This window comes from Ptychodera flava, chromosome 12 (assembly GCF_041260155.1).
Source record: "Ptychodera flava strain L36383 chromosome 12, AS_Pfla_20210202, whole genome shotgun sequence".
In the NCBI taxonomy this organism is placed as follows: Eukaryota; Metazoa; Hemichordata; class Enteropneusta; family Ptychoderidae; genus Ptychodera; species Ptychodera flava.
Genome location: NC_091939.1, coordinates 23,792,331 through 23,815,968, shown reverse-complemented (window position 1 = coordinate 23,815,968; position 23,638 = coordinate 23,792,331). Strand labels below are relative to the sequence as shown.

Below are 23,638 nucleotides of genomic sequence, written 5' to 3'. Positions count from 1 at the left end.
TTAGTTATTTGATGTGAATACTTTCACACCTTTATAACCCTAAGGAAACTGGTATAATTGATGACAGTGACACTAAAACGTTTGTTGACCTATCATTGTACTGACAACCCGTTTCATTCTAAGAGTTGCATGCCAATTTTGATAGTCATCATGGTAATGACCAACACCTTCTCAGCAGGGCTAAAAACAGACAATGGGCTTTCTGTAGTAGGGAGGAGTTTGTGATTGATACATTTTGATCAAAATGCAGTGAGAATACGTTTTCATTGCCCAACATTTTCAGTTCCTGTCATCCAAGTACATCAGTTGAGATATTGAAACTTTGTTGCAAAGTTCCGTCGCAAGGTCGTCTTTGTAATTTGCAAAACAAAGTCACAGTCTGGCCTTACTGTGTCTAGCTGGATTTGACTGCATTTAGCTCGTCAAAAAGTCAAAGACAGGACATGGCACGCCAAGTACTGTCCCACCCTTTGGTAGTCCATGTGGGCTACCATTTCATAGACTTTGGTAGCCCCATAGAAAAGTTGGTAGTCTGTGGACGCGGGACTACCGCTAATTTCGAGCCCTGATCAGTAATAACATTGTTATGAAATCACGCATACGTTACCGACCCCCCCCCCAAAAAAAATATCAATCTCCGAATCAACGCCGAATCAGCGCCGAATCAACAATGACGCAACCAATAGAATGAAATGAAACAGTGTATCCAAAATGGTTGTCACCTTATTTTACTCGTGCACTGAGAAAAATAGGCTTGGATACAGGTTTTATTCTCCTTGCACTAAATTAAAAGCCCGTATAAAAGCAGATACACCATCCACAAATGCCTTCAACCTAATTTAATTTACAACCCTGATGACTTTGGAATGATCTCTGTTTGTCTTGTGACGAGAAATTGGTGAAAATTGGTGATAATTTTCAAAATATTGACGCGTAACTGCTGGCGTTGGTGGCGCCCTTTCGGCTGCCGGGCGATAAGGCACTGAACAGTGTTTCAATACAGGAGGGTGTCTTTAAAGAAAATGCCAAAGTGTGCTATAAACGTGTGGTTTTGTGGTCTTGATGAGCTATCAAAGTTGTTCGATGAGAAAATGAAGAAAACTTACCCATCCGTTCTTTAAATTTTCCCCATAAATGTGATATGCGTCCTTTCGTTGTTTTATATTTTTAATTGATTTGAAAATATTCATTTTCCTTTGTGTCGCTTCTCATTCAACAATGCTTCAAGTTATACCAACGCCAGTGCAGTTGTTTCGATAATAATGTCCGATGTCTTTTATTGTTGTCGTTTTCACTTTTATAGAAGAGAATTTGTTTCCTCGTTTATGTTATTGTTCAGTATGGAATTTCATTCAGAAGACTTTGCGTTGTTTTGGAGTATCAGTCACAGCAGTTCTGGTCACTTGTTAAAAAAATCCTTGGCATCATATCGTTGTTAAAGTTTTAATTGAGTTTGATTTAGCCATCACCATACGATATCTTATTGTATACTATTCCCGAAGGAAGACTTCGATCTGGAAGCAAATTTCGAAGTATTTATATCAACCGGTTTTGAAAAGTTCTTCAAAATTCTGCAATGTAACGAAATTTTGAATCACTATCCTAATATCTTTGAAAGAAAGCACCTTCTTACTACTCATATTAGTCTAGTCTCCTTATGTTTTCCTTTAAATAGGAGATTTCCAACATTCAAAATAAGCGGCGATCATAAACTCTCCGAGTACAAGAACCCACACAGTAGTAAGCGTATGTTGTATTATGTTATAGTTTTTCAAGTGTTTCGATATCTTGCACCCCAACAATGCATTGTGACAAGTTTACTTGGCGATATTTCCACAGCGGTTACAGCTGTACGTGGTATCACTTTCTGCACTGATTCAAAGGTATGCCAAACATGAAATATAAATGAAGAATTTCGGGTCAATATATATCGGGTTAATTGTGCGAATTTACCAGTTCTGATCACAAAATAAGACTGACATATAGCCCTATAGGATTGATTTCAACTTTGGGTAAATGTTATGTTATGCTATGTAATTTGATTGCTAATACCAGGATTTGCACGGTAACCACCAATTTTTATTATCGATTTTGAAAGAGAATGGGTAAAAGTTTACCTGAGGAAAGTTTGAGCAAAAGTTTAATGCTTTCAGTTTTCAGGCGTGCACTACCTTAAAATATCAAAAGATTAATATATATTTGTTTTCATAACATTTTATTCACCTATGAAACCTAAAAGTTCCATAATATATAAGTACACAAAGGATTTACATATCAAAACAAACTATCCAACCCAAACAAACAAGAGACACCTTTTATTTGTACATTGCCAATTCTTAAATATACAATTTTTTATAACAATTATATCAAACAAAGCTGTTAATAGTCGGTACATGTTTGACATTATTTTGGACAGAGATCTACGGTCCATGAAAATTTATCAAAATTGGTAATCAAAGTTAGTTGTTGATAGAATCTCAGTAAGAAATTCCAAACCTACGAGCATATCTCCTTTTAAACATACTGGTTTTTAAAAAAGAAGATTGGGGGGGGGGGCACTTAACTTCGACTTTTTAATTGATAACAATTACTAATACTATACTATGAAACTTGGATATGTGAATTAAGACCTGTTTTCAAATTACTGGGAAGTGTTTACATTCATTCACTTGAACCTGTTATCCTCGTAAAATTCTGCCAATAAAGGCCAAATTTTTGTGAGAGTTAAAATCAGTGACAAGGTGATTATACGAAAGCACAGATATGCGCAAGTACCACAGAAGCAATGATTGGTGCAAACTATATATGTTTTCCGTGTTCGCAGGTGAAGAATGAAATCACAATTTCACAAAATCTCGATTGAATCAGAATTTATCTGTTTTCTTGTTGCGAAATCTGCATATTCAGTGAGTTCAATGCATACTAATATTCTATGCAAAATTTCTAGCGGTGATTGGTTAGCCACGATTGACACACACATTCATATGTAAATTAGCCTAGCAGAACACCACGGGTATACAATACTGAAAGTTTACAAAGATGGGGCGAAAACTGACTACTCTTTTTTATCCTCTGCAGAAGTGCATGATGAAAAATATCAAGTACAACAAGAAAAGGAGGAAAGTCACCTTTCTGTTGTTTGCTAAAATGATGAATGTAAATGCTGGAGATGGGTCGGCTGCCACATGTCATTCTAGTCATGAGGTCCAGCCTATAAAAAAACTAAGTAAACATAACTACATTTTTCTAAGTGAAACAAAAAAGATACCATTACTCACAAGTAAAGGGGCATGTAACCGCGTAGATAAACACCTAACAATTCATTTAGGTTTACATATGGGAGGAACATCTTCGATAAACTAAGATTATTACGTCAAATACCATGGCAACACCTAGTTAAAACAAATTTATCAATATCAAGAGTAATCAATTTTTTTCCTTCAGAAAAAGACAATTCTAGTTGAACAGTTTTCTCAATTCTTGCATTTGTGAAATTGTTAGAATACCCTGGATAACAGTTTGCTATGATGTCCGAGTGGTTTGCATCAAAGGCTGAAAGCAACGTCATCTGAAGATTCAATTGTCAATCACACGATATATTCAACTTCATTTTGTTCCCTGACCTCAAATGCAAAAACATAGTGTGTGGGGTTTTAGAGCTTTAAATTCACACATAAGAGCACATTTTGATGTTCTGATGCAATGATGATAATGAGCTTCTATCACACTGGTGAGGGCATGGAAGATTAAGCAGTTTCTATGGCGACAGACACAATTGCAGTCTTTGAAAAAATGACATTTGTCAAGCTAGCCACCATTCCAGGTTAGTTTGCAACATTTCCTTCAATACACACTTCTGCACACATCACACAACTCTGAACAGAACCTTTCAAATTTCATTATGTTTGAAATATATTTCTACAAAGAACTTACAAATCATAAGTTTTGTGTGGTACATTACGTTCTATAGGTAATGTGATTATATGAGTGATACAAAATAATTAATACATATGCCACACAATTATACCAACTGCAAGAAAACCTAATATAAATATGCATATCAGGCAAAGCACTATGGTATAGAATGAAGAGAAATCGTCAAAAAACTTGATTAAAGTCTTTCAAATTGCAAATTTGTAGAGATTTGATGTTTAATTACAGAAATCTAAATATACTCATCATATACATTACATATACTCAGTAAGTGCACCAAATATTGCAGAGTTTTCAAGTTTAGACAACACCTTTTGATTGTGATGTCCTTGATATGTAAAACTACCAAAATATATACTTTTTACGAGGCTATTTACAGCTATGTGCACCTTAACAAAACAGAATAGGACAAAAAGTGATACATAATTTGCATGAATGAAGGCACACATCAAAGTGAGCTTGTGAAATTCCAAGCAGATTTTTTTTTTCTGATGCATGCTTGCACCGTGAATTTTTCAGTCATCATCGCTGTCAGCGGTGGAGTGAGGTTTGCCAGGGGCTTGCAAAGCATTGGCTCCTATCAGACCATGGGCCGTGTTGAACAGGTTAATGGGGCTGCTGCCATCCGTGATGAGGGTCGTCTTCAATCCCAGAGACTGCAGCAGTTTCACCTGTAGGGAAACGTGCGCAACAAATTGAGTAAATCACGCCACATATGTAGTACGTACTGATTGGAATGAGTGGTGGTAACCAGTAAAATATTCTCTCACATTTTTCTGCTGATTACATCTTCATCTCTGATCAAAATACTTCTTTCAATCTGTTGGAATTATTAATCCCCTGAAGAGTCCAATTGTTTCTGTGTCTTTCCATTAATCTTACTGTTTCTACGAAATAAAATGAGTTACCTAACTAGGAATGTGTCAATGCATTATGCTAGAATTGTGAATGAACAACTTCAACAGTCAAGCCCATGCTAAGAATCTCCATTGACTTGACTCCTGTGTGTATGAATTCTTTTTGTTTCTCGTCCCATAATATGATATCCTTCTCATGCGAAACCAGTCTGTACATTTTCATACTTGGCGAACAGAGATAAATACCAACAAAACCGTACGAGAAATCTAACGGCAGACGAAGAACAATTCATACTGAACTCGCCACTGCTTTTATGATTCTCTATGGTGATCATTATAGTTATCACAGAATTGGGTGGTGTTGTGAATTATCGAGATTCAGATGAATAATATGAAAATTTGACAGAAGATAACATGAAACAGAATCACATACCTGCATCTCGGGTCCAGAGACTGCAATAGCTCTGATTGTGTCAGCTCCGATGGCGCTGACCATGTTCCTGAATTTCTCCACTTCAATATCAGCCATTTCCTTGACCTTGGTAATTTCAAGAGTGTTCTGCTCGCTCAAGTACTTAGTCTCGCTCTCACGAGCACGGGAAAGCCTCTCCAATTCTGATTCCTTGCGGAGAAAAAAGATGATTTAAATTATTTCAGGGGAGAAACAGTCGCATGAAATGAGAAACAAATATTTTGGAAAACAGGTTTGTCAAATGGGAAGTACCTAATACTTAAGTCATATTTTCTTTAATTTTGCATTTTAAAACTAGAAATCACCCACGATATTCACCTGTTCATTTATTTTCCAAATCAGAATTCAAAGTTTACTCCAAGTCAATCTACTACAACAAGAGAGTGGTATCCATAGTTACTGTTTCATCCAGATCAGAAAAATACAGAAAACCAAAGATGACCATATAAGGATATAAGACTACTTACTGCTTCAATTCTAGCAGCTTCTGCTTTCAGCTTGGCCTGTTGGACGGCTGCCTCACCCTCGATTCTGGCCGCCTCGGCACGACTCTGGGCCTCAGCCTTGGCCTGACCGGTACTCTCCACAGCAGCACTGTTTGCCTGCAATTCAAGCAGTTCCTTTCTGGCTCTCTCGGCTTCAGCCTCGTCCAGGATTTTCTGGCGCTCAAGACGACCTTTGGCTTCTTGCTCAAGACGTTCAGCCTCATGTCTGTGGTGGTACAGAAATAGAGAATGGAGTCAAGGTTTGTCGATCATGTTTGACATGTTTTAGACAAGTGAGAGTGAGAGAATCATTCCTCAGACTTGCAGCTTTTACTTTTGTTGATTATGAATCTTTTCCTTAAAATGCTGTAAAATCATGCACAACTTTTTCAACATTGCAATTTCTTTCATTGCTTAGAAAGTGAACATCATCACATTCTTCTGGTTTCATTTCATTGTGAATACATTTGTTGCAAACAAATATTTAGATCCTATCCCACAGTGTATGCTTCAATATCATAAAACTGTCTGGGAAATTGATGGTTTTTTCTCTTATTCAAGATGTGTTAGAAGACTTATTGACGCAATCAACTGTAACAATATTTTGTTACCATAATAAAGGTGGCAGACATTTTGCTACTTTCCTTCTTGAAAAGTGACGAAAATAAATCTAATTTATGTTGATATATTGAAGTATGAATGAAATTAGGTGACATTAATGCTTCAACGAAACTGATGATAATTACAGCGGGCCTTTTACTTGAGCCATGATAATCTCTCTTTAACATTACATTCCCTAACATGTGACGTATAGACTACACGTGTCAATATATTTTTTGTTGTTCAGGGAAATTCCATTAGATTGCTTGGGGGGGTACTCACTTGGCAGCAGCCTCCTGTGAGTTTGTGGTGATTTCAATGGCCAGCTGCACGGACTTCATCAGGGCATCTCTGGTACGTTGGTCCACTGGCTCCACGGACTGGATGTCAATGCTGGTGATGATCAGGTTGTTCTGGGGGAACATGAAGCGGTCGCGCACCTTCTGTCTCTCATCCAGACCGAACACTGAGGCACGGATGATCTTGGCTGAATTCTGAAATATGGGGACAAATCACACTTTTTCAAAATAATGATTCACGCATTGAGATGAGAGCTCTGACTCTTTTGCTGAGGCTTCATGGAATATATGACTTACTGTATGCAGAAAATTTCTTATCTTTTGGAGCCGAGAGAATTCATCAGGTTACACTTTGAAAAGGGGATTATAGTATTGCATTTAGTAGCTTGAATACATATATATATACAGATACTGCATAACATACTAGGTTACCCTTTGAACCCGGCTCGGACACAAATGTCCGATGACGTCATAGAGTACCAGGGGATCAGGGTGCAAAGGGTAATTAGTTCCAGAGACCAGCTCTGGAACTGTTAGTTTTTGCTCACTTTCCTTCTTTCTTTCTTTCTTTCTTTCTTTCTTTCTCTATTTCCGGTTTTACTACCATAGAACATGCTATACACAAATTTTACCATAATTACCCAGAATGCATTGCGACACGCTTATGACGTCATCGCTCAGCTCGGACGGGTTTTACGGGCATTTCTTGTTTGTTTATTTATTTATTTTTTATTTGGCATTGCTCAACTATCATATTGCGTTCAGTTATTAATAATTCTAGCTTTCTTTCGCTTTGTTTTTGTTGCTTTTTGATTTTATTTTTCTCTAAATACTCGCCGTACGTGGCGCTATACTGTTTCGCCCGAATGCTCATGAGACAACATGGCGGCGTGTCAATCGCCTCGCTCGCCCAGAGAGTGAAAATTAGCCTTTCCCTAAGTTTACAAGCGCGGCTGGGCACATCGTGTACCTAGGCGAGGTGGGTGTGCTCGAAAACGATGATCAATGCAAAATTTGGACTCAAAATCGGCTGTTTTGGCGGAGAAACTGCCCGCCGTATTTCTGAGGAGCCACCAGCGTTTTTTCCTACATCAATCTGCGGGGCTGTGGTGGGAGGCCGTTTAACGCCGGTAAACACACAGCCCTGCCATGCAGAGCTAGGCATTCATAGTGAACGTACTGTCTGTCATGCACCGGCATGCGTTGGCTGCACGTAAAAGCAACTCAACTTTCCAAGATCAAATGGTCAGTATCTTGTGAAAACAGCGACATAGCAATGAAAATTGTTTTAGTCTGTGCTTTTAATCAAATGAAAATGCATGTGGCTCAATTTCAACGGCCTAGGTCCGATGTTTCCTTCTCATCGTTGTAAATGACACGCCTCTTTACGGCAACAACTCAGCGCTACCCGTCAAGCGATTGATTTTTGCGTAGGTCAGCGGAGCGAAAATTATTGCTCTGGCTCGCGAGAATGTCGTCTGATAAACATTTCCGTGCGTTGTCGCCCCGTATGTATCTGTTGCGTTTTTACCATACATGTAGGCATTTGTAATCTGTGTACTGTAATTCCCCGGACTGCCTTGCTTTTAGTTGTATTATGGTGTTTACTGCTATCAGCCCTGAATATTAAAATCCAAAGCACCTTTCATTCTGCACCTATCTTTGTCACACATTCTCTTGCTTCTTCCGCTGCTCTGGTCTCTGGAACTTCGCTTTTGCTTGCAAATGCTTTCTAGTTGTAAATTCACACAGCCACTCATAAACTTGCAATGGTTCTACCAAAAAGATGGTATTGACAGCGAAATTGTTCTATTGCTAGAATGATGTTTAAGTGTGTGACCATTTTATGAGTGCACAGTCTCTCAGCCAGTGGCAGGGGATGTAAGTTTCACACAGAACGACTTCCATGATGACAGAGCGAATCAGCCCATATCATGATGGTGCTATTTCTCAAGTAAACATAGGAAGCGACATATACTTCTGCTGCAATAAAAAAGGCAAATTTTACACCATTCTCACCTTGTGGAAATCATCAAACTGTACACTAGCCACGGCACCTCTGACTCGGGATGCGATGGCTTTGCATGCATCGCCGACGAAATCAGGAACGCTGAACAGTTTAGCGGCTTCCTGTTTGTCTGTCTTGTCTTTCACTTCAAAATGCCTGGAAAAATATCACCAAAACCATCAACGGTCAGTTCTGGTGTAATTGTGTAAACATGCTTTTGTTCATATATGGTTCTAGGACACTGTGAGGTTACCTTTTAATTTTCACTTTGAGTGAATTTTCAAAACCCATCCCATTGACATCGCCCCAGAGTCAGTATTATTTCTTCAAACTTTTTTAATATTTTTTTTATTGAAGTTATCAAAAAGTTTTTTATACATGTCTCATTAAATCGGGGAAAAAATAATTTTACATTACAGAAGCCAATAAAGTATTAAATATTAGTCATACATTATCATTATCATGTGTCATGTCTGTTGTGCATTGGTCTCGGTAGATATTAGAACTGTAATTTCCCCACTTCTTATTATGGGCAATCATTTCCTTTTTTCTAAAGCCGATGTGAAACTCAGTTTTTTGTACAGAGTTAACAAATCTTTTGTACGCTGTAAAGTTGGGTAAGTACATATTTCTTAAAACTTACCAGTTGTACGAAAGCTGCAGTTGAAGCCGGGCATGATCAGCCGTTTCTATGGTAATGATGTCTGTACAGAAGTCAGGACCGAGCAGCAAGACCAGCGATTTGATAACATTTGGTCTCTTTGGTTTGCCACCGGACAACGAAAGCTGGGTGAACTGTTCATCGGGTCCAAGCATCACCAGCTCAGGGCCGTATACAACCCTGTTGGGAAATATAGCAAAGAAAACATTATGAAAATTATCAAATCTATCTTATCCTAATGTTCAATGCTTGAAGTTCACCACTCAATTTAACCTGTTCACCCCCCATTCCCTGTAAACAGGTCCAAGATCACCATTAATAACAATGGGTTTGGGTAAAACCATGGTGGTGAAAGGGTTAAGGGTCTTCAAAAATTTCTCACATGGGTTACATATTGGCACCAGGAGACAGCTAGGAATGGGGAGAATTTGCGCATGGTGTTGTTTCCTTCATAGAAGAGAAGCTTGTTTGATAGGAAACCATCTAAACATTTGGGAATAGCCCCTCAATATCTTGTGTGCAGCTGAAAATTAATACACTGATTTTTATGTGATCGACCTAGTACATACATCTATGAGTAAATTATAACAAGCATTTCATGAAGTTTTTATGAAATGACGAACTGATAGATAATGTCTTAATGTCTTCATGAGTATTTTCTTCAAATATGCCATGTCTGATGGCGAAATACTACACCATGTCAACACCCTATATAACTAGAATGGGAGATGTTTTGGATATACAGTGGAAGAGAGATTTCCTCTTGAACACCATGATGGACCTTTCTGCCAGCCGAGCCGTACCTTGCTTTCTTTTCTTTGTAGTCATAGATTTGTACAGTAGCGTTGTGAGGAACCCGGAACGTCACAACTTTGGTCTTCTCTCTCTGTCTGACGGGACCACCAGCCCCTGAACGATCACTGCGATCAGCCAAAGGGTCCTTATGGCTCTGAAGGAGATTTTCAACTGCTGGGGGCAACTCTTTGGCCCACAGTTCCTCGTCTTGGGTCAGCATGTACGTCTCACCGGTAACTGCTCTGACCTGAGAATGGGGACAGAAGATGTCATTTATATATTTATTTCATGCCTCAGTTATCAAACGTCACACACTCCATAGGATTCAATGGTAACTTGTTGATGATTTCACAGGCTGCAGTCATCATTTGACTGAAAGTGAACCGGAACTATTTTCAACTTGACAACTTCAAGATTTAAAACTGATCACATTACATGTTTTAAATAGAAAATACTGTTTTTACAAAATTATGTGTAAAAAATTTGATAAACCACATAACATTGATTTAAAAATATCAATACACTATTTTTTCAACAGATTTTTGTATAACATGGACAGAAAGCATATGATTGTCATTTGTATGTAAACCTAAAATATGGAGTGAAAACTATGTAAGAGAGGCACATGAAAACATTATAGCCCAAGCAAGGGACAATGGTACCATGAGGCAGGAGACCATTTGCCTTCCTGACGTCAGGAAAGCAAATGGTCACCTACCCTCACGCACATAGTCCCATATTTGGGCTATAATAATATGTATGTACGTTCGTATATATATATATAATATATATATATATATATATATATATATATATATATATATATATATATATATATATATATATATATATATATATATATATTTTTTTTTTTGAGATTTTTTTGAGAATACACATCAGCTGTGTGCAACGCCATTTCCATATGAATTTAGGAAATGAAAATTTTCCCTGCTTCTGGCAAACATAGCAGCATCAGGTAGAAGAATATATATCTTAAAATCTGGAGGATACTTTTGATAGAATTTGAGGAAAATAAGAGTGCTGGACACTCAACAAAGACTCTCGCCCTACCTTTCCTGTCTTGGTATCTCTGACATAGATACCTTCGTTTTCATCCAGTGGGATGGCTTTCCTCTTGGTGACCACGTCCACTTCCACTGGGGGGACGTACTCTGCTGGGCCACGGATCATCCAACGATCCCCGGGCTTTCTGTCAACACCCTTGATATTGAGAATTAGTTCTCATTAAGCAACTTGCACTTGCAATTCGAATTTCTTTTTTACATTCACATCATACGTGTGTTCCCTGGTGTCGCATAAATCTAAAGAATTGCGACTTTATATGACCTAACGTGTGCATACAGTAATATTGTACCCTTATGCTTGATCTAGGTAAAATGACTTCATACTTCATTGCATGGACTTGTGATACAATATAAAGGCATAGTATAATCACAGGTAAAGACAGGCACACACAAGATAAAATGTGCCGGCATATTAAGGTAAGGCTCTATTTGGAACATTAAGTAAGGCTCGATTTGGAACACTGCAAGTGTACAGAAGAGAACTTGCTCTGATGAAACACTGCAAGTGTATCATTGATGCTAATTACACTACATGCTGGTCTGTTTTTTGTATGAGTCAATCAACATTTATAGCTATTTTTGTGACTGGGTGGCCAAAACAGTTCAAGTTTAATTTTATTTTCTTGAAGATATTTTCCATATATAGCTGCATCAGAAACACAACATCACAGATAGTATTTAGTTTTGATGTCCTAAGACAATAACACTCGACCTACTTCATCTTTGAACGCTTCGTTGGCCTTCAAGATGACACCTTCGTCTTCTCCAAGTACATAGACGTTCTGAATTCCTTTCTCTAGCTTCTCACCAGGTTGCAAGAAGAATGATTTCTCACCCTAAAATGACAAGAAACACACCAAATAATTTAAATCAATCGTAATTGTGAGCCATAATAACAAATATGTGCTGCGAAAAATTACCATCATTCCCAATAATGCAAATTTCACGTTGATTTGTGACCTTTCAAACTTTCAAAGAAAAATGTTTATTTCTCAAAAGATCACATTAATGATAGTTTAAACCCAAATTCAAAGTTCTGTAAAACTGAAACAACGATTCATCAATAAAGAATATTACACCATCTTTAATTGTGCATTGCTTGGTATACAGGCACCTGTACAAATGTATGTTAAAACTTCAAAGAAATCCTGGTTCTTGGAGCAATACAATACAATCTTTCACGCGAATTATCATCCTTCTGATGAACAACTTCTTGGAACATCCCTCCAAACACAGAGTAAGCATTGTTGCTGCTCCATATTATAGCTATTTTATTTAACCTGATTACTCCAATATCTGAGGTTCACCTTACGTATAGTTTCAAAATCTCTGACCTGCGCAACCAATACACTAACATCTCTCTAGAATGACAGGTACAATTATCAATGCAACTACACAGTGTTCCTCTTTTTTCACTTACCTTGACTAATTTCTTTTGTCCCAGCTGTGGCTTGCCGTCTTGTCCTACTGGATCTAAAATCACGCAGTATTGTCTGTTTGTCAGCGTCGTGATTGGAACCACACCGACGACTTCTTCGTAGACGTTGGGTATATACGTCTCGGCGTCCTCTACTTTGATCAGCCATTCCTCTCCATTCCTGCGGAGTTTGTCGCCCTGGTCTTTGAAAGTACGGGTTGCTCGCAAGTGAAGTGCTTTCTGTAAATTTAAAAAATAACTTAGTCTATATATGTATTTATGGGGGGAGGAGGGAGGGAGTCGAACATAGGCTACCAGAAATGACAGAGGCAGTGGCCCATTTGTCTGAGACAATATTCTTCTCTATAGTATATTTCCCTCAAATCATACATTATTCCATAAGTACTATGGTGCTACCTTAACCCATACACCATCATGGACATATGGTCTCTATTTTCCACAGGGAGTTAGGCCTGTGCCCACAGAAGTGATATATGATAGCATCTCGCAAACATTGTGTAGATATTCTAAACCATACATGTATCTTGGGCCCTTGAACCATGAATCGTTCCACATGCACCATATGTCACATTGGCCCAAACCCACCATCACGTTTGGCCAGATCCCATAGTTTTATACGCCAAACTCGGACATCTTCATTGGCAAATGGGGGAGTAGAGGGGTGGGTAGGGGTGGAAGGGGCAAACACACGAGGAAGGTCTGATGAGAGATAATAGTGCCACTGCCACAATGTTGACACACTATTCAGCATGAGGTGCACGGTCGGGGCTAAAATGTGGTCATTTCCGGATGACATAAAGTATGAAATGAACACTTACCTTATCTGTGAGGACGTAGGCGTCAACCACATCGATAACTTCCTCATAGGCACCGGGCAAGTAGGCACCAACCTTCTTGACAAGCCACTCTTCTCCTGTCACTCTGGGAGTGTCGTCCCTGGCAAGGGTTTCCTTCCTGGCACGCAGCTTGATAGCCTGGTTGGGTCTGATAATTGTAGCACGGATCGTTTCATCCACGACCACCTCTTTCTTTGGAATATAGGTACCTGTTGGGGAAAAAAGCAATGAAGTCAAGGTTAGGTGTACAGTAAAATCAATGAATGTAATGGTGTGGTGTACTCTAAACATTTGTCAACTCTTCTGTGTCAATTTGGAGTTTCTAGAAATTTCTTCAAGTGAACCCTGTATTATGTGTATAGACATAAATCTTATATTAGGAAAATCTTACTTTACTTAGTTAATTACATAGTTGACTCAAATGGCAAACTGAATAATTATTTGATTTATGTACATTGTACAATGCATATACGTGAGTTAATTTTTTTCCTGTTCATCGTGTTACTAAATTTTTATGATACATGTATAAAATATTAAAGCGTAACTACGGTGGGTTTCAATTCGGTGCCACAACTCTGTACATGAGACAGTTTTAATGGACAAAATGTCTACTAATTTTCTGTCTGCTAACTGTAGATTAAGTGCAATCAACTGTTCAGATATCATTCCAGAAAGAGTTGCACCATGCTGGTTTATTGTAACTAATCAATGAGTCGGTGACATTGAAATGTGTGGTGATACCCAAGCTAATTGTTTACATTGTACAGACAATGAATCTATAAGACATACAGAGTTGTGACACCGAATCGAAACTCATGTTCATAATTAATTCCCAAAGCCATTTGAAGAGCAACAGACTTCCCAAAGGCAGACCAGCACCACCATACAATAATGGCTATGAAACTGAGAAGTTTGTTGGTTACAATTAATACATTCCACATGATAGTCATCGCGATAAGTATTTTTTGCCTGTTTGGTAACCAGTTCAAGCCAAAGTTCATTGTTGCAACTACCAACAATCTAATCCTATCCACATTTTATCAAAACCAATCTGTCAAACGCGCAATATTTTAAAATTTCTCTGTCAAAATATTACATTGTACAAGTTGTCACATTTTTTCCAACATGACATTCCAAGATTTCATGGCTGCAGATATCTGTTCATGACTCTTCATTCAAATTACGTTCTTAAAAAATCCAGGTATGCATCAAATGGTACCGTGGATTCCTATGTTGCCATGTGCAAAGCTCTACACCAGAGAATGTTCTTCAAATATTAACACGCAATTATTTGAATGAAATAGCATCTAAAACAGTTGTACATATAGTCTTTGATTAAAAAAATATCTGACATTTACCTAACAAAGACCACATCAGACCATATCACTAATGTAAACAAGGAAATATTTGACAATAATTTTCATAAATGCTTTTATGTAAACATCTTTTCAGCAAAATGTCAACACAACATTTCTGTGATCTGACAAATTTCTTGTAAAAATATAACATTCAGTGTTACCTTTGATGGATGACATTTCTTGACCTCTTTGATTAAATTTTGATTCTTTCAGAAATTTCTTTGAGTGAGCCCTATACATGTACCCCATATTCCCCCCCCCCTCCCCCCATGGTACCTGAAAACATTAAATTTTCTTTGGTCATGGGAAAACTTTCACTGGTCAAAGGCGTGTCAGTATCTCAGTCAATCTGGGTTAGAGGACAAACTGGTGTGATGATTTGAGAACTGAAAGGTCAAAGATTTGATAAGTCATACGTTACCCGGTAATTTGAATGCATTTATCCAACTATTGTAGGTTGAGGTTTATTCAATGACTTGAACATGTTTCTTTTCTCAACTTTATCAATTTAGCGAATAAATCAGAATTTTGTCCCCTATTTTGCTGTCTCAAAATTTAGACAAAAACGTAATTGGCACAGGAAGCAAGACACCAAAATTTAAGATTATCACTATCTGTATAATAAACTACCAAATGTAAGTAAGCATAGTTCTCACCCTATACAAATCTACAAAGCAATTTTATTGACAGATGTTGATAGCTCTGCCCTCTAGGCTAGAACTGGAGTCTGATGTACTGATGTCAGTATACCAGAAATCCAATTCTGCTTGGTGTATACAGTCTAAAGCATATTTTTTTGGAAATATCTAAACAAGGTAGCTACACATCTGCAAATTGTTCACTCCTCGATTCTCTGTGGGTTGGTAAAAGTCTACATGAGACAGTTGTTTAAAGGTTTGATGAAGCTTTGTGCTGCACGAGGCAATGAATATTTCACAAACTCACTTTACTTTTGAAGACCAGCCAGAAATATTGGGTTCTTTTTACTCAAAATGTGGTGTAATTTATCACCAAAAACTCCACATTGATTGAGTCTTTTACAAGCAAGTAATAGCATAATCTCGTGTTGCAAGAAGTGAGCTCCTTCCTATCACCAAAACAATATTATATGTGATGTAATTATTTGCATTTTAATCAGTGGTTCCACCTGTACAGAAACGACTGGAAAGGATTATACTCCTTTATGACTGGCACAAACCAATATGTTTCAAGGTATGGTTGGACCTATAAACAATCACCTAGGGATGAAAGGATGTCTGTGATGAGGGGAACAGTAAATAACAGTATACCTGGTCCTTCAAACAGCCACTCATCGCCAGCCACTTTCTTGGTACCGGTATCGTCTTCAAAGTCAAGGATTGCCCTAAGTCTGAGAGCTGTGTTGGCGGTCACGACTTTCAGTGGAGACACCACCTGTTTAAGAACTTCACCAGAGTAGAGGGGGAACGGTTCCTGAGCGAGGCGGATCTCCTGGTCGGCATGGTTCAGCCTGACTTGGCCGTGCTGGTCCAGCGTAATGCTGCCATCTTCACCACGGATTGCAGGGTTCTCAACGATGCAGTAATGGCGTGGTGGAACTGTAATCATCTTCTCTGGACCAAAAATGACCCTGGGTGAATTTTATAATTGGAAATTTTACAAAGTCAATCAAACAGCAAGAAAATAAGCTTTACAGTTCAAAAGTACCTGGACAATGATAATACCAGGATACCTTTTGTATCATTGCATCCCACTGCAAGCCAAGACTAATGCCGATCTTGGTCAGTGCTGTATGCAATAAAAACCCATACAGTGTGTACATGTAGTTCTTTTTCAAAAAACACGTACATGATACAATTCTGAGAATTCATTTGACCAGATACAATTCTCATGGATCAAACGTTGGCTCATTTCTTGTGTATTTTACCAATAATTTGAAAAGCACTTCAAGGTGTTTTGGACAAACAAGGGCCATACAAATGCTACAGCATTTCAGGGCTACAATTTTCAATAAATGCATGAAAATACCTCGTTTTCTGGAGTACAAACAATAGAAAGACCCGGGACACATCTTTTAAGTCATACTATTATGATGTGGTGTTATTCTCCACAGGGTAAATTTAGGGCTAAGCAACCCTTTATCAGAGGGCACCTTGCAGTACATTCACCACGGACATAAATTTTACCTCCATACATTCACAAAGCCACACTCATTTCCATAACAATTGGTAAGGTGTAACATCCATTATATGCAAATGAGGCATAACTGTTACCCATAGATTCTTTCTTATAATATCTGTATAAATCATGTTTCAATCACTGTTCATAAAAGGCAACCATTTCGAGTCAAAAATTTGTAACAAAGTAAATGCTTGACGCACAATGTAGAACAAACAAGAATTGATCAACCGCCCTATGAAGAGTCATAGTCTGTCGTATTGAAAGAGAAATGGGGTGACTTGTCAATACGGAAAGACGTGCAGTTGGGTTATTGAAGTAGATGATTGCATAACACATATGGTACAATGAACACCCTGGTATATTGACTTGACGTACAAAACAGAGTTCAGGACCGGAGGGTGAACTAAGAATACCAGTGAATATTCATTTACCAGGATTGCTTTTCTTTCACAACTCAGCAATTGAACGAGTATCGGGCTGTAATTTAAAGTATGCAACGTATGTTTGAGAGATCAATTCACAAGGCATTGTCCTTCACGGTTGATTTGAATGGTACCTCAAGATTTAGAGAAGAACTTTTTGTCAGTCATTTCAAATGTAATATACTAAGACATAATTCATTGAGTGAAAAAATTCACCACAGAATGTTGAATTTGTAAATCACTATTTATGGGAAACCATGTGGAAATTTTTTTTGCTCAAAACATTTTCACTGACATCCATAGCTCAATGATAATTTTGACAAATCTTGGCATAAATTTACAGGTTCTGATGATGTCAGCTCTGATGGTATCTGCATATCAAAATGATGCCAATAAACTAATGTATCGATCATGTTTGCTTGATTTCTACTCTGGATATCTCTGTTCTATATTAGGTTTATGACTCATGTACAAAGCTTTTAAAATCATGACAATTGCTTGTTGAAAATATTATCACAGGATGACAGTGTCCAAATTTTCCAAATGCCTTGATAACCTGTGTTTACAAAGGTTTAATTTCATGTGGTGGTCATTCTCTGTGATGAGCTCATTTGTAAATTTTATTGCAATAAAATCAGTTTCAAAACCCACAATATGAGGGAGAAATTTCCTGTTTCTCACATTTTCCTTTCAATACAATTTTCTATGAGACCTAAGCCTACACAACCCACTACCTGCAAATTTTGGTTCAATCAAAATCTGTGATTCCAAAATTGAAAATATCTCTATACACTGTACATGTCAGCATGCAGCTGCCTACACAATTCAGCCAAATATGTGTGCACAATGGATTGAATCGTGGGTATATTTCAAGTACCGAGGGAAACGCTATGGGTCAGCAAAGTATTGATTCATGGGACCACAATGGAGAACAACGAGGTCACAAATTTGCTTTCTCACACTGTCCTGTGCTTTTTTTAAATGCAGATAATACTGGTGGGTATTATATTTCTCAACTACAGTACAAAACTGGTCAATGACAAAATTGGAGGGCACTAGCTTCCACCAACAGCTGGTCTGACATGAATGTCCAAAAGCTACAAGTAGACATGACTGAAAATGGTACAGATATTGCTATGAAATTAAGAGATGTGAAACACTTTTAAATCAAAATGAATACTGATAAGTAGAGTCATTAAAACAAGCAGGCCAAAAATTGCACATCATGGCTGGGTTTCTTTTTTGCTTTTTCTTGAGGAAACCAAACAAATGTTGCAACTATCAACATCTGGGCGCTGAGCCCTTTGTCATGCAAATCAGGAACACATTACTTTCACTTCTGATCTTTACTGATGACGTCACGGCAAACAGGCAAAATTTAGCATAACCTATGAGCATGGATGTAAAAAATAGACCATGCTACGAGCAACCAGCAAAATTATATTTTTTTTTAATTTTGGCAAATTTTTTGCTTTGATAATCATTGCAAGAGATAACGAGCTCACAAAAAAGCAACAGTGAACTGTGAATTGCAGAGGATGACTATGGTTTGTGTTGAAAATGTGAACATGTTTACTCAGCAATTCCTTGTTGCCATCTTTGCCCTAACACAGGTGTAGTTACATAACTCTTCATAGCAACTCTGTACTATTATAATTTAACCTTGAAACCCCAGCAGGCACAAAGAAAATTACAAAGCTAAACTGGAACGTTCTTTTCAAAATTATCTAGGTGTCCAGATCGGACAAAAGCTCCAGGTCATAATAAATAACCAAACAGAATCATTCCAGAAGAGGTAATGACAAACTGATGACACATCATACCTGATAGACACTAGGGCCCTCCCCCTAGTGGCAACACTCCCTTTGTTGCAGTACAACTTTTTAAAGCCCCTGTTAGCTGCATCTTTTTGCCAAAAGAATAATAACGTCCAATCTTTAGAGATTGAGTTTTTGATTCCTTGTCTTTTACAATGTGACTATTTCAAAATGTGGCATGGATTCAGTCGGTGGTTCACAGGTTTTGCAAACTCACTCATGGAGGGTGGCCACATACCAGTATGACTTGCAAATTGAAAATTATTTAACTGTTGGTAAGTTGGCATTGCCAATGTTAGAAAAATGTTCGATGGTCACACTTCAGTAAGCATTTTTACATATAAGTTGCTTTTGATTTCAAACCAGCTTGAAAAGAAACCCAAAAAGATAAAGCTAATGGGGCTTTAATGCTGCCAATGGAACTGCACAATTTCATGGTTATTGCTCATCCTGCCATCGCATGATGCAAGCTGATCGAAACACAATTTCAGCGTTGTGGCTGATATTTTAGCGCTATTGGCAGTGAAGAGACTTGTTGCAAATTCTTGCATGATTAGTTTGCCTGGAATATATGTGCCGAATTCCTTACATGAAAATTTGCATATATTATAGTTTAACAGTAATACATGCTTTCTGCCTATGGCTCTAGCCTAGGGAGTAAATTGGTAAATCGAACATAATACTTTCCTCTGCCAATGAAATTTTTACTGACTAACAATTAACAATGGCAAAAGTTTGGCGCTGGCGATTTTTAAAATATGGTGGTATAATAAGCATTCTCACCTTTCATTATCCTGTCGGATGTAGGTCTTTGGACCAATCACAACCCTTGTTACATTGGTGTTTTGGTCCAAGACATGGATGTAGTAGAATGGTGGAATGCGATAGATGCTCTCATCGCTTCCACCAGCACGTGCCCTCGAACGATCACGATCCATGGCTGTCTGATTGAAGGGTAATTCAAGCACTTAATCTGTGGAAGAAACAAAATGAATCATTAAAATAATTACTGATGACTTGTCCATTGAAAAATGATCAGATTGTCATTGAGAGTACCATTTTTAACCTGTTCATCCCTATTCCCTGTACCCAGGTCCATAACTACTATGGATAACAATGGGTTTAGGACAAACCATTGCAGTGAAAGGGTTAAACGAAAGAATGGGGCAATAATTCACCGTAGTGTGACGTGTACAATGTACTGCAGTATATAGCATATGTGGTTGTGGCTGTGTATGCTATCAGATAGGTTGCAGTGATATCAGCTGATAGTACTCTCTTTTCCCTCATTTTACTGCATTGAGCCTACAAGTCAAAACTTGAAGAATCTTCATCAGATTTGATCCTGTCAGCCTCTATTCCTGCTCTATCATATGTACTCCGAATGCAGCCTGGGGGGCCTCATCCACTGAGAAAGGTGGAAGTGGGTGCACACATCGGTGACGATTACTGAGTCAGGATGCAGAAATGACAGGTCATATTTCCTGGTGATCAACATGGCCCTGATTCAATGAAAATGGGAAGTTGAGTCTACAGACACTAAAGATTGCACGGCAACTGAAGCCGAAATGTTGCAAGCTAATATCAAGTCAAAACACTCAAATATCAATGGCTGATTCTTAACTTTTTTCCATTTTGGTACATATATTCCATAGAAGTATAGCACTGGAGAGAGATATGGAAATAGATTGCCAATGCATTGAGAATGCTTCCACACAAAATGTAAAAAAATCCTGTCAAAACCTCCATTCTTTCCGATAGCTTATCTTAATGATGAAATCACAGTGAAATAGGCGATCCGTTCGGCACAGCCAGGAAAAATAGCACTTACTTATAAAGATCAGTACTTTGTAATTGCACAATGTCCTGGCAGTGGAGAAAATACTGTTGACAACCTCTGGTTAATCAATACAGGTCTGCAGAGTCCTACAGCTCTACTACTAGGCTGCTAAACATCCATGTTTGTAACAAAGGCAGTGTACGTTCATGAATGGTGCACTTCAGCGCCTAGCCTACAAGTGTCAGTTGCTCCGGGACCGCATGATATTTATAAGAAAGTGGTTGGATGAGTCACGGCACCGTAATTCATCCTCTGAAATGTTGCGCAATCACAAGCTATGCTTGCAAAGCAAAATTGCTTCAAGCAGCGTCAGCATAAAGGGTTTGACTACTTTCAGAGCATTTGCAGTCCTGGCGATTTCACATTCGTTTCATCATTTTGTCTCTCTATTCACGACGCCGGGTGCCGTAGCAACAGGTGTTTTACACACATGCTAAGCAGTCGCCACGCCCCCCCCCCCAAAAAAAAACCCGGCTAAAGTCTTTTATTGTTGGTCACATTTTTCCTCGAGAGGCCTCTGCTACCTCTACAGCGGGTCGACAAAAATGCAAAATGGTCGAATGTGTAAGGCAAGGCTAAAGAGCGCAGAGAAGGATCGTCGAATGGATTACGGCCGCGTATTTCCCACTTCCTTGTTCATCACATGACACTGCAATGCAATGCAGTGGAGCTGACAGCTGCCTTGGTCACGTTGGTGCTGCCATATTTGACTAGAACGGAACGCTGCTGTGTGAGCAATTCATAATTTTCGCTTTCGGAAACACTGTTTCGAAATTCGGAACATGTAATCCAGACACACAGACAGCTGGTGACGGGGCGACATGGCAAGGGCAAGGGGTACCGAGTGCAAAGGGCGTCGTATGTACCTCCAAAACCTCACCGGTTCAACATCACTAGCACGGGGAGGTAGCAATATAGAGCTGGGCAGCAGCAGAACAAGATTGACGCGGGGGCTACCAGGAAATCGTAAACTGGGTACAATCAGCTGCTACTGGTTACTGTTGAATTCACTGACATAGCTCCAACTGAGAGCAGTGTCAGCAGAAAACTAGATATTTGGGGATGTCTTACCTGTGGGCCGATGTCGAAGGCTGCCGCCGGTCCTCTGCTATGCAATGCACACACAGTGAACTTGCAAGGTAAGCAAAAGATTGCCTGTCAGCTTTTATACACGTAACCAATCAGAATGCGAAACGTCATTTAAAAATGCCCCACAATGCATTGGCAACATGCAATACTTGATGATGTCACATGTAAACACAGAGTACTCATTCTTTCTTTTGCATGCAGCATAGACTCCTCAAGTACACGTTCAATAGCATGACGTCAAGGATATGAAGAGAGAATGACTCAACCAAAATGTAATGACTGAAATTCTTTTATTATCGATGACGTTTCATCTGGCCACGTCTAAGCAAGGTTTTGCACTTTTAGCACGGAGGTTGGAAACTAGCTCTGTACACAGTGGATAGAGGGACTGTGCTCTGTAGTATAGGCCTGTGCAGTGGGAGGCCCATATAGCCGGGAACACACAGACCTGTACGCAGGGCTAACCAACATGTATGTATTAAACAGTATGACTCGCTCGCTTGGTGCAAGATACTTCCACGGGTGCTTGCAGCGTTGTTTGGATAGTCAATCGAAGGCCCGGGATCGAAGCCCGTAGCGTGGGGCCGAAGGCCGAACCTAACGGCATGCACCTGTGACACTTCTACCTCAATGGCTCAAGCACAGTCCTGTGGATACGACTGTGGCTCAACCCAGGCCTCGGCTGTGGATAGGTCCAATCATGGTTTTTCAGAGCGTACATGTTCGTACACGTTGGGATTCGAAAATTTTGGGAGTAGCAGAGGGGGCACTTGAAAGTTTTGATCTGCCTATAGGGGACCTGAAAATTTTTTGGTTCCCCTTGTTTACGATTCCAAGGTTTGTTAGGTAATTCAATGAAATTTAATAACATTTTAATGCCACCCAATTGTTCTAATGTTAGTAATTATTAAACGAGAGTGTATGATGATTAATTTTCGAAAAAAGCCAAACAAGTAGACCTAGTATCGAGGCAGAAGCTGCAACTGTTGATAATTTATCAATATTTCTATGCAATAGGGGGGATATCAAATACAGTTTCTTGCTGTCTCCCTACAGCAAGCTGAAACAGTTTGTCGCATGTTGAATACAGTTTGTCAACAAAAGCCTGCATATATAAATAAATATTGGGTGATTAGAGTCCAGAATGAAAGTCATTTGTCAATGATACAAATGCGGGGTACATATTCACTGGCCGTGTTGGCAAGCTGAATACTGGCCAGTTCAACACGCTGTAGGGAGTATAACAAGAATGCAGTTGTATAAACTGAACAAAATTATTGTCAAATTATCAAAGTTAATACAGCTATGCCCTGCTAGTGCCTACGAGCAGTGTCACTGTCACAGCATAACGGCAGTGACATAGATAACTCTGACTATGAAGTAGAAGAGTTTGGGTCATGTGACGCTCATGACCGTGAAACATATACTTGTACACAAGATCAGGCCAGAAAGCAACACATGGAAGACCAGGAGACGGGAAAGT

At 38.8% G+C, this 23,638-nt stretch overlaps 1 protein-coding gene across 2 annotated transcripts; it reads right to left on the bottom strand.

Moving 5' to 3' along the window:
- Positions 1-2,198: 2,198 nt before the first annotated feature.
- Positions 2,199-22,251, bottom strand: LOC139145451 (major vault protein-like). Of its 2 annotated transcripts, none has more exons than XM_070716646.1 (14): positions 22,138-22,251; positions 20,010-20,199; positions 16,117-16,436; positions 13,452-13,678; positions 12,616-12,852; positions 11,912-12,031; positions 11,182-11,331; positions 10,119-10,357; positions 9,298-9,495; positions 8,666-8,810; positions 6,630-6,841; positions 5,730-5,973; positions 5,224-5,412; positions 2,199-4,604 (listed from the first exon to the last, which is right to left on the bottom strand). In XM_070716646.1, the coding sequence occupies exons 2-14, from the start codon at positions 20,162-20,164 to the stop codon at positions 4,449-4,451; spliced, it is 2,592 nt and encodes an 863-aa protein (XP_070572747.1). In that variant the 5' UTR covers positions 20,165-20,199; positions 22,138-22,251; the 3' UTR covers positions 2,199-4,448. The 2 variants fall into 2 exon arrangements, with proteins under 2 accessions (XP_070572747.1, XP_070572748.1); XM_070716647.1 differs by lacking the exon at positions 22,138-22,251 and adding an exon at positions 21,058-21,286.
- Between the last annotated feature and the right edge of the window lie 1,387 nt (positions 22,252-23,638).

Coding starts and splice junctions, on each gene's coding strand:
- LOC139145451 (XM_070716646.1), bottom strand. CDS start 20,164: ATGGATCGTGATCGTTCGAGGGCACGTGCTGGTGGAAGCGATGAGAGC. Junction 10,358..11,181: donor GAGATACCAAGACAGGAAAG/GTAGGGCGAGAG, acceptor CCCCATTCTCAG/GTCAGAGCAGTTACCGGTGA. Junction 8,811..9,297: donor CTGCAGCTTTCGTACAACTG/GTAAGTTTTAAG, acceptor ATATTTTTCCAG/GCATTTTGAAGTGAAAGACA.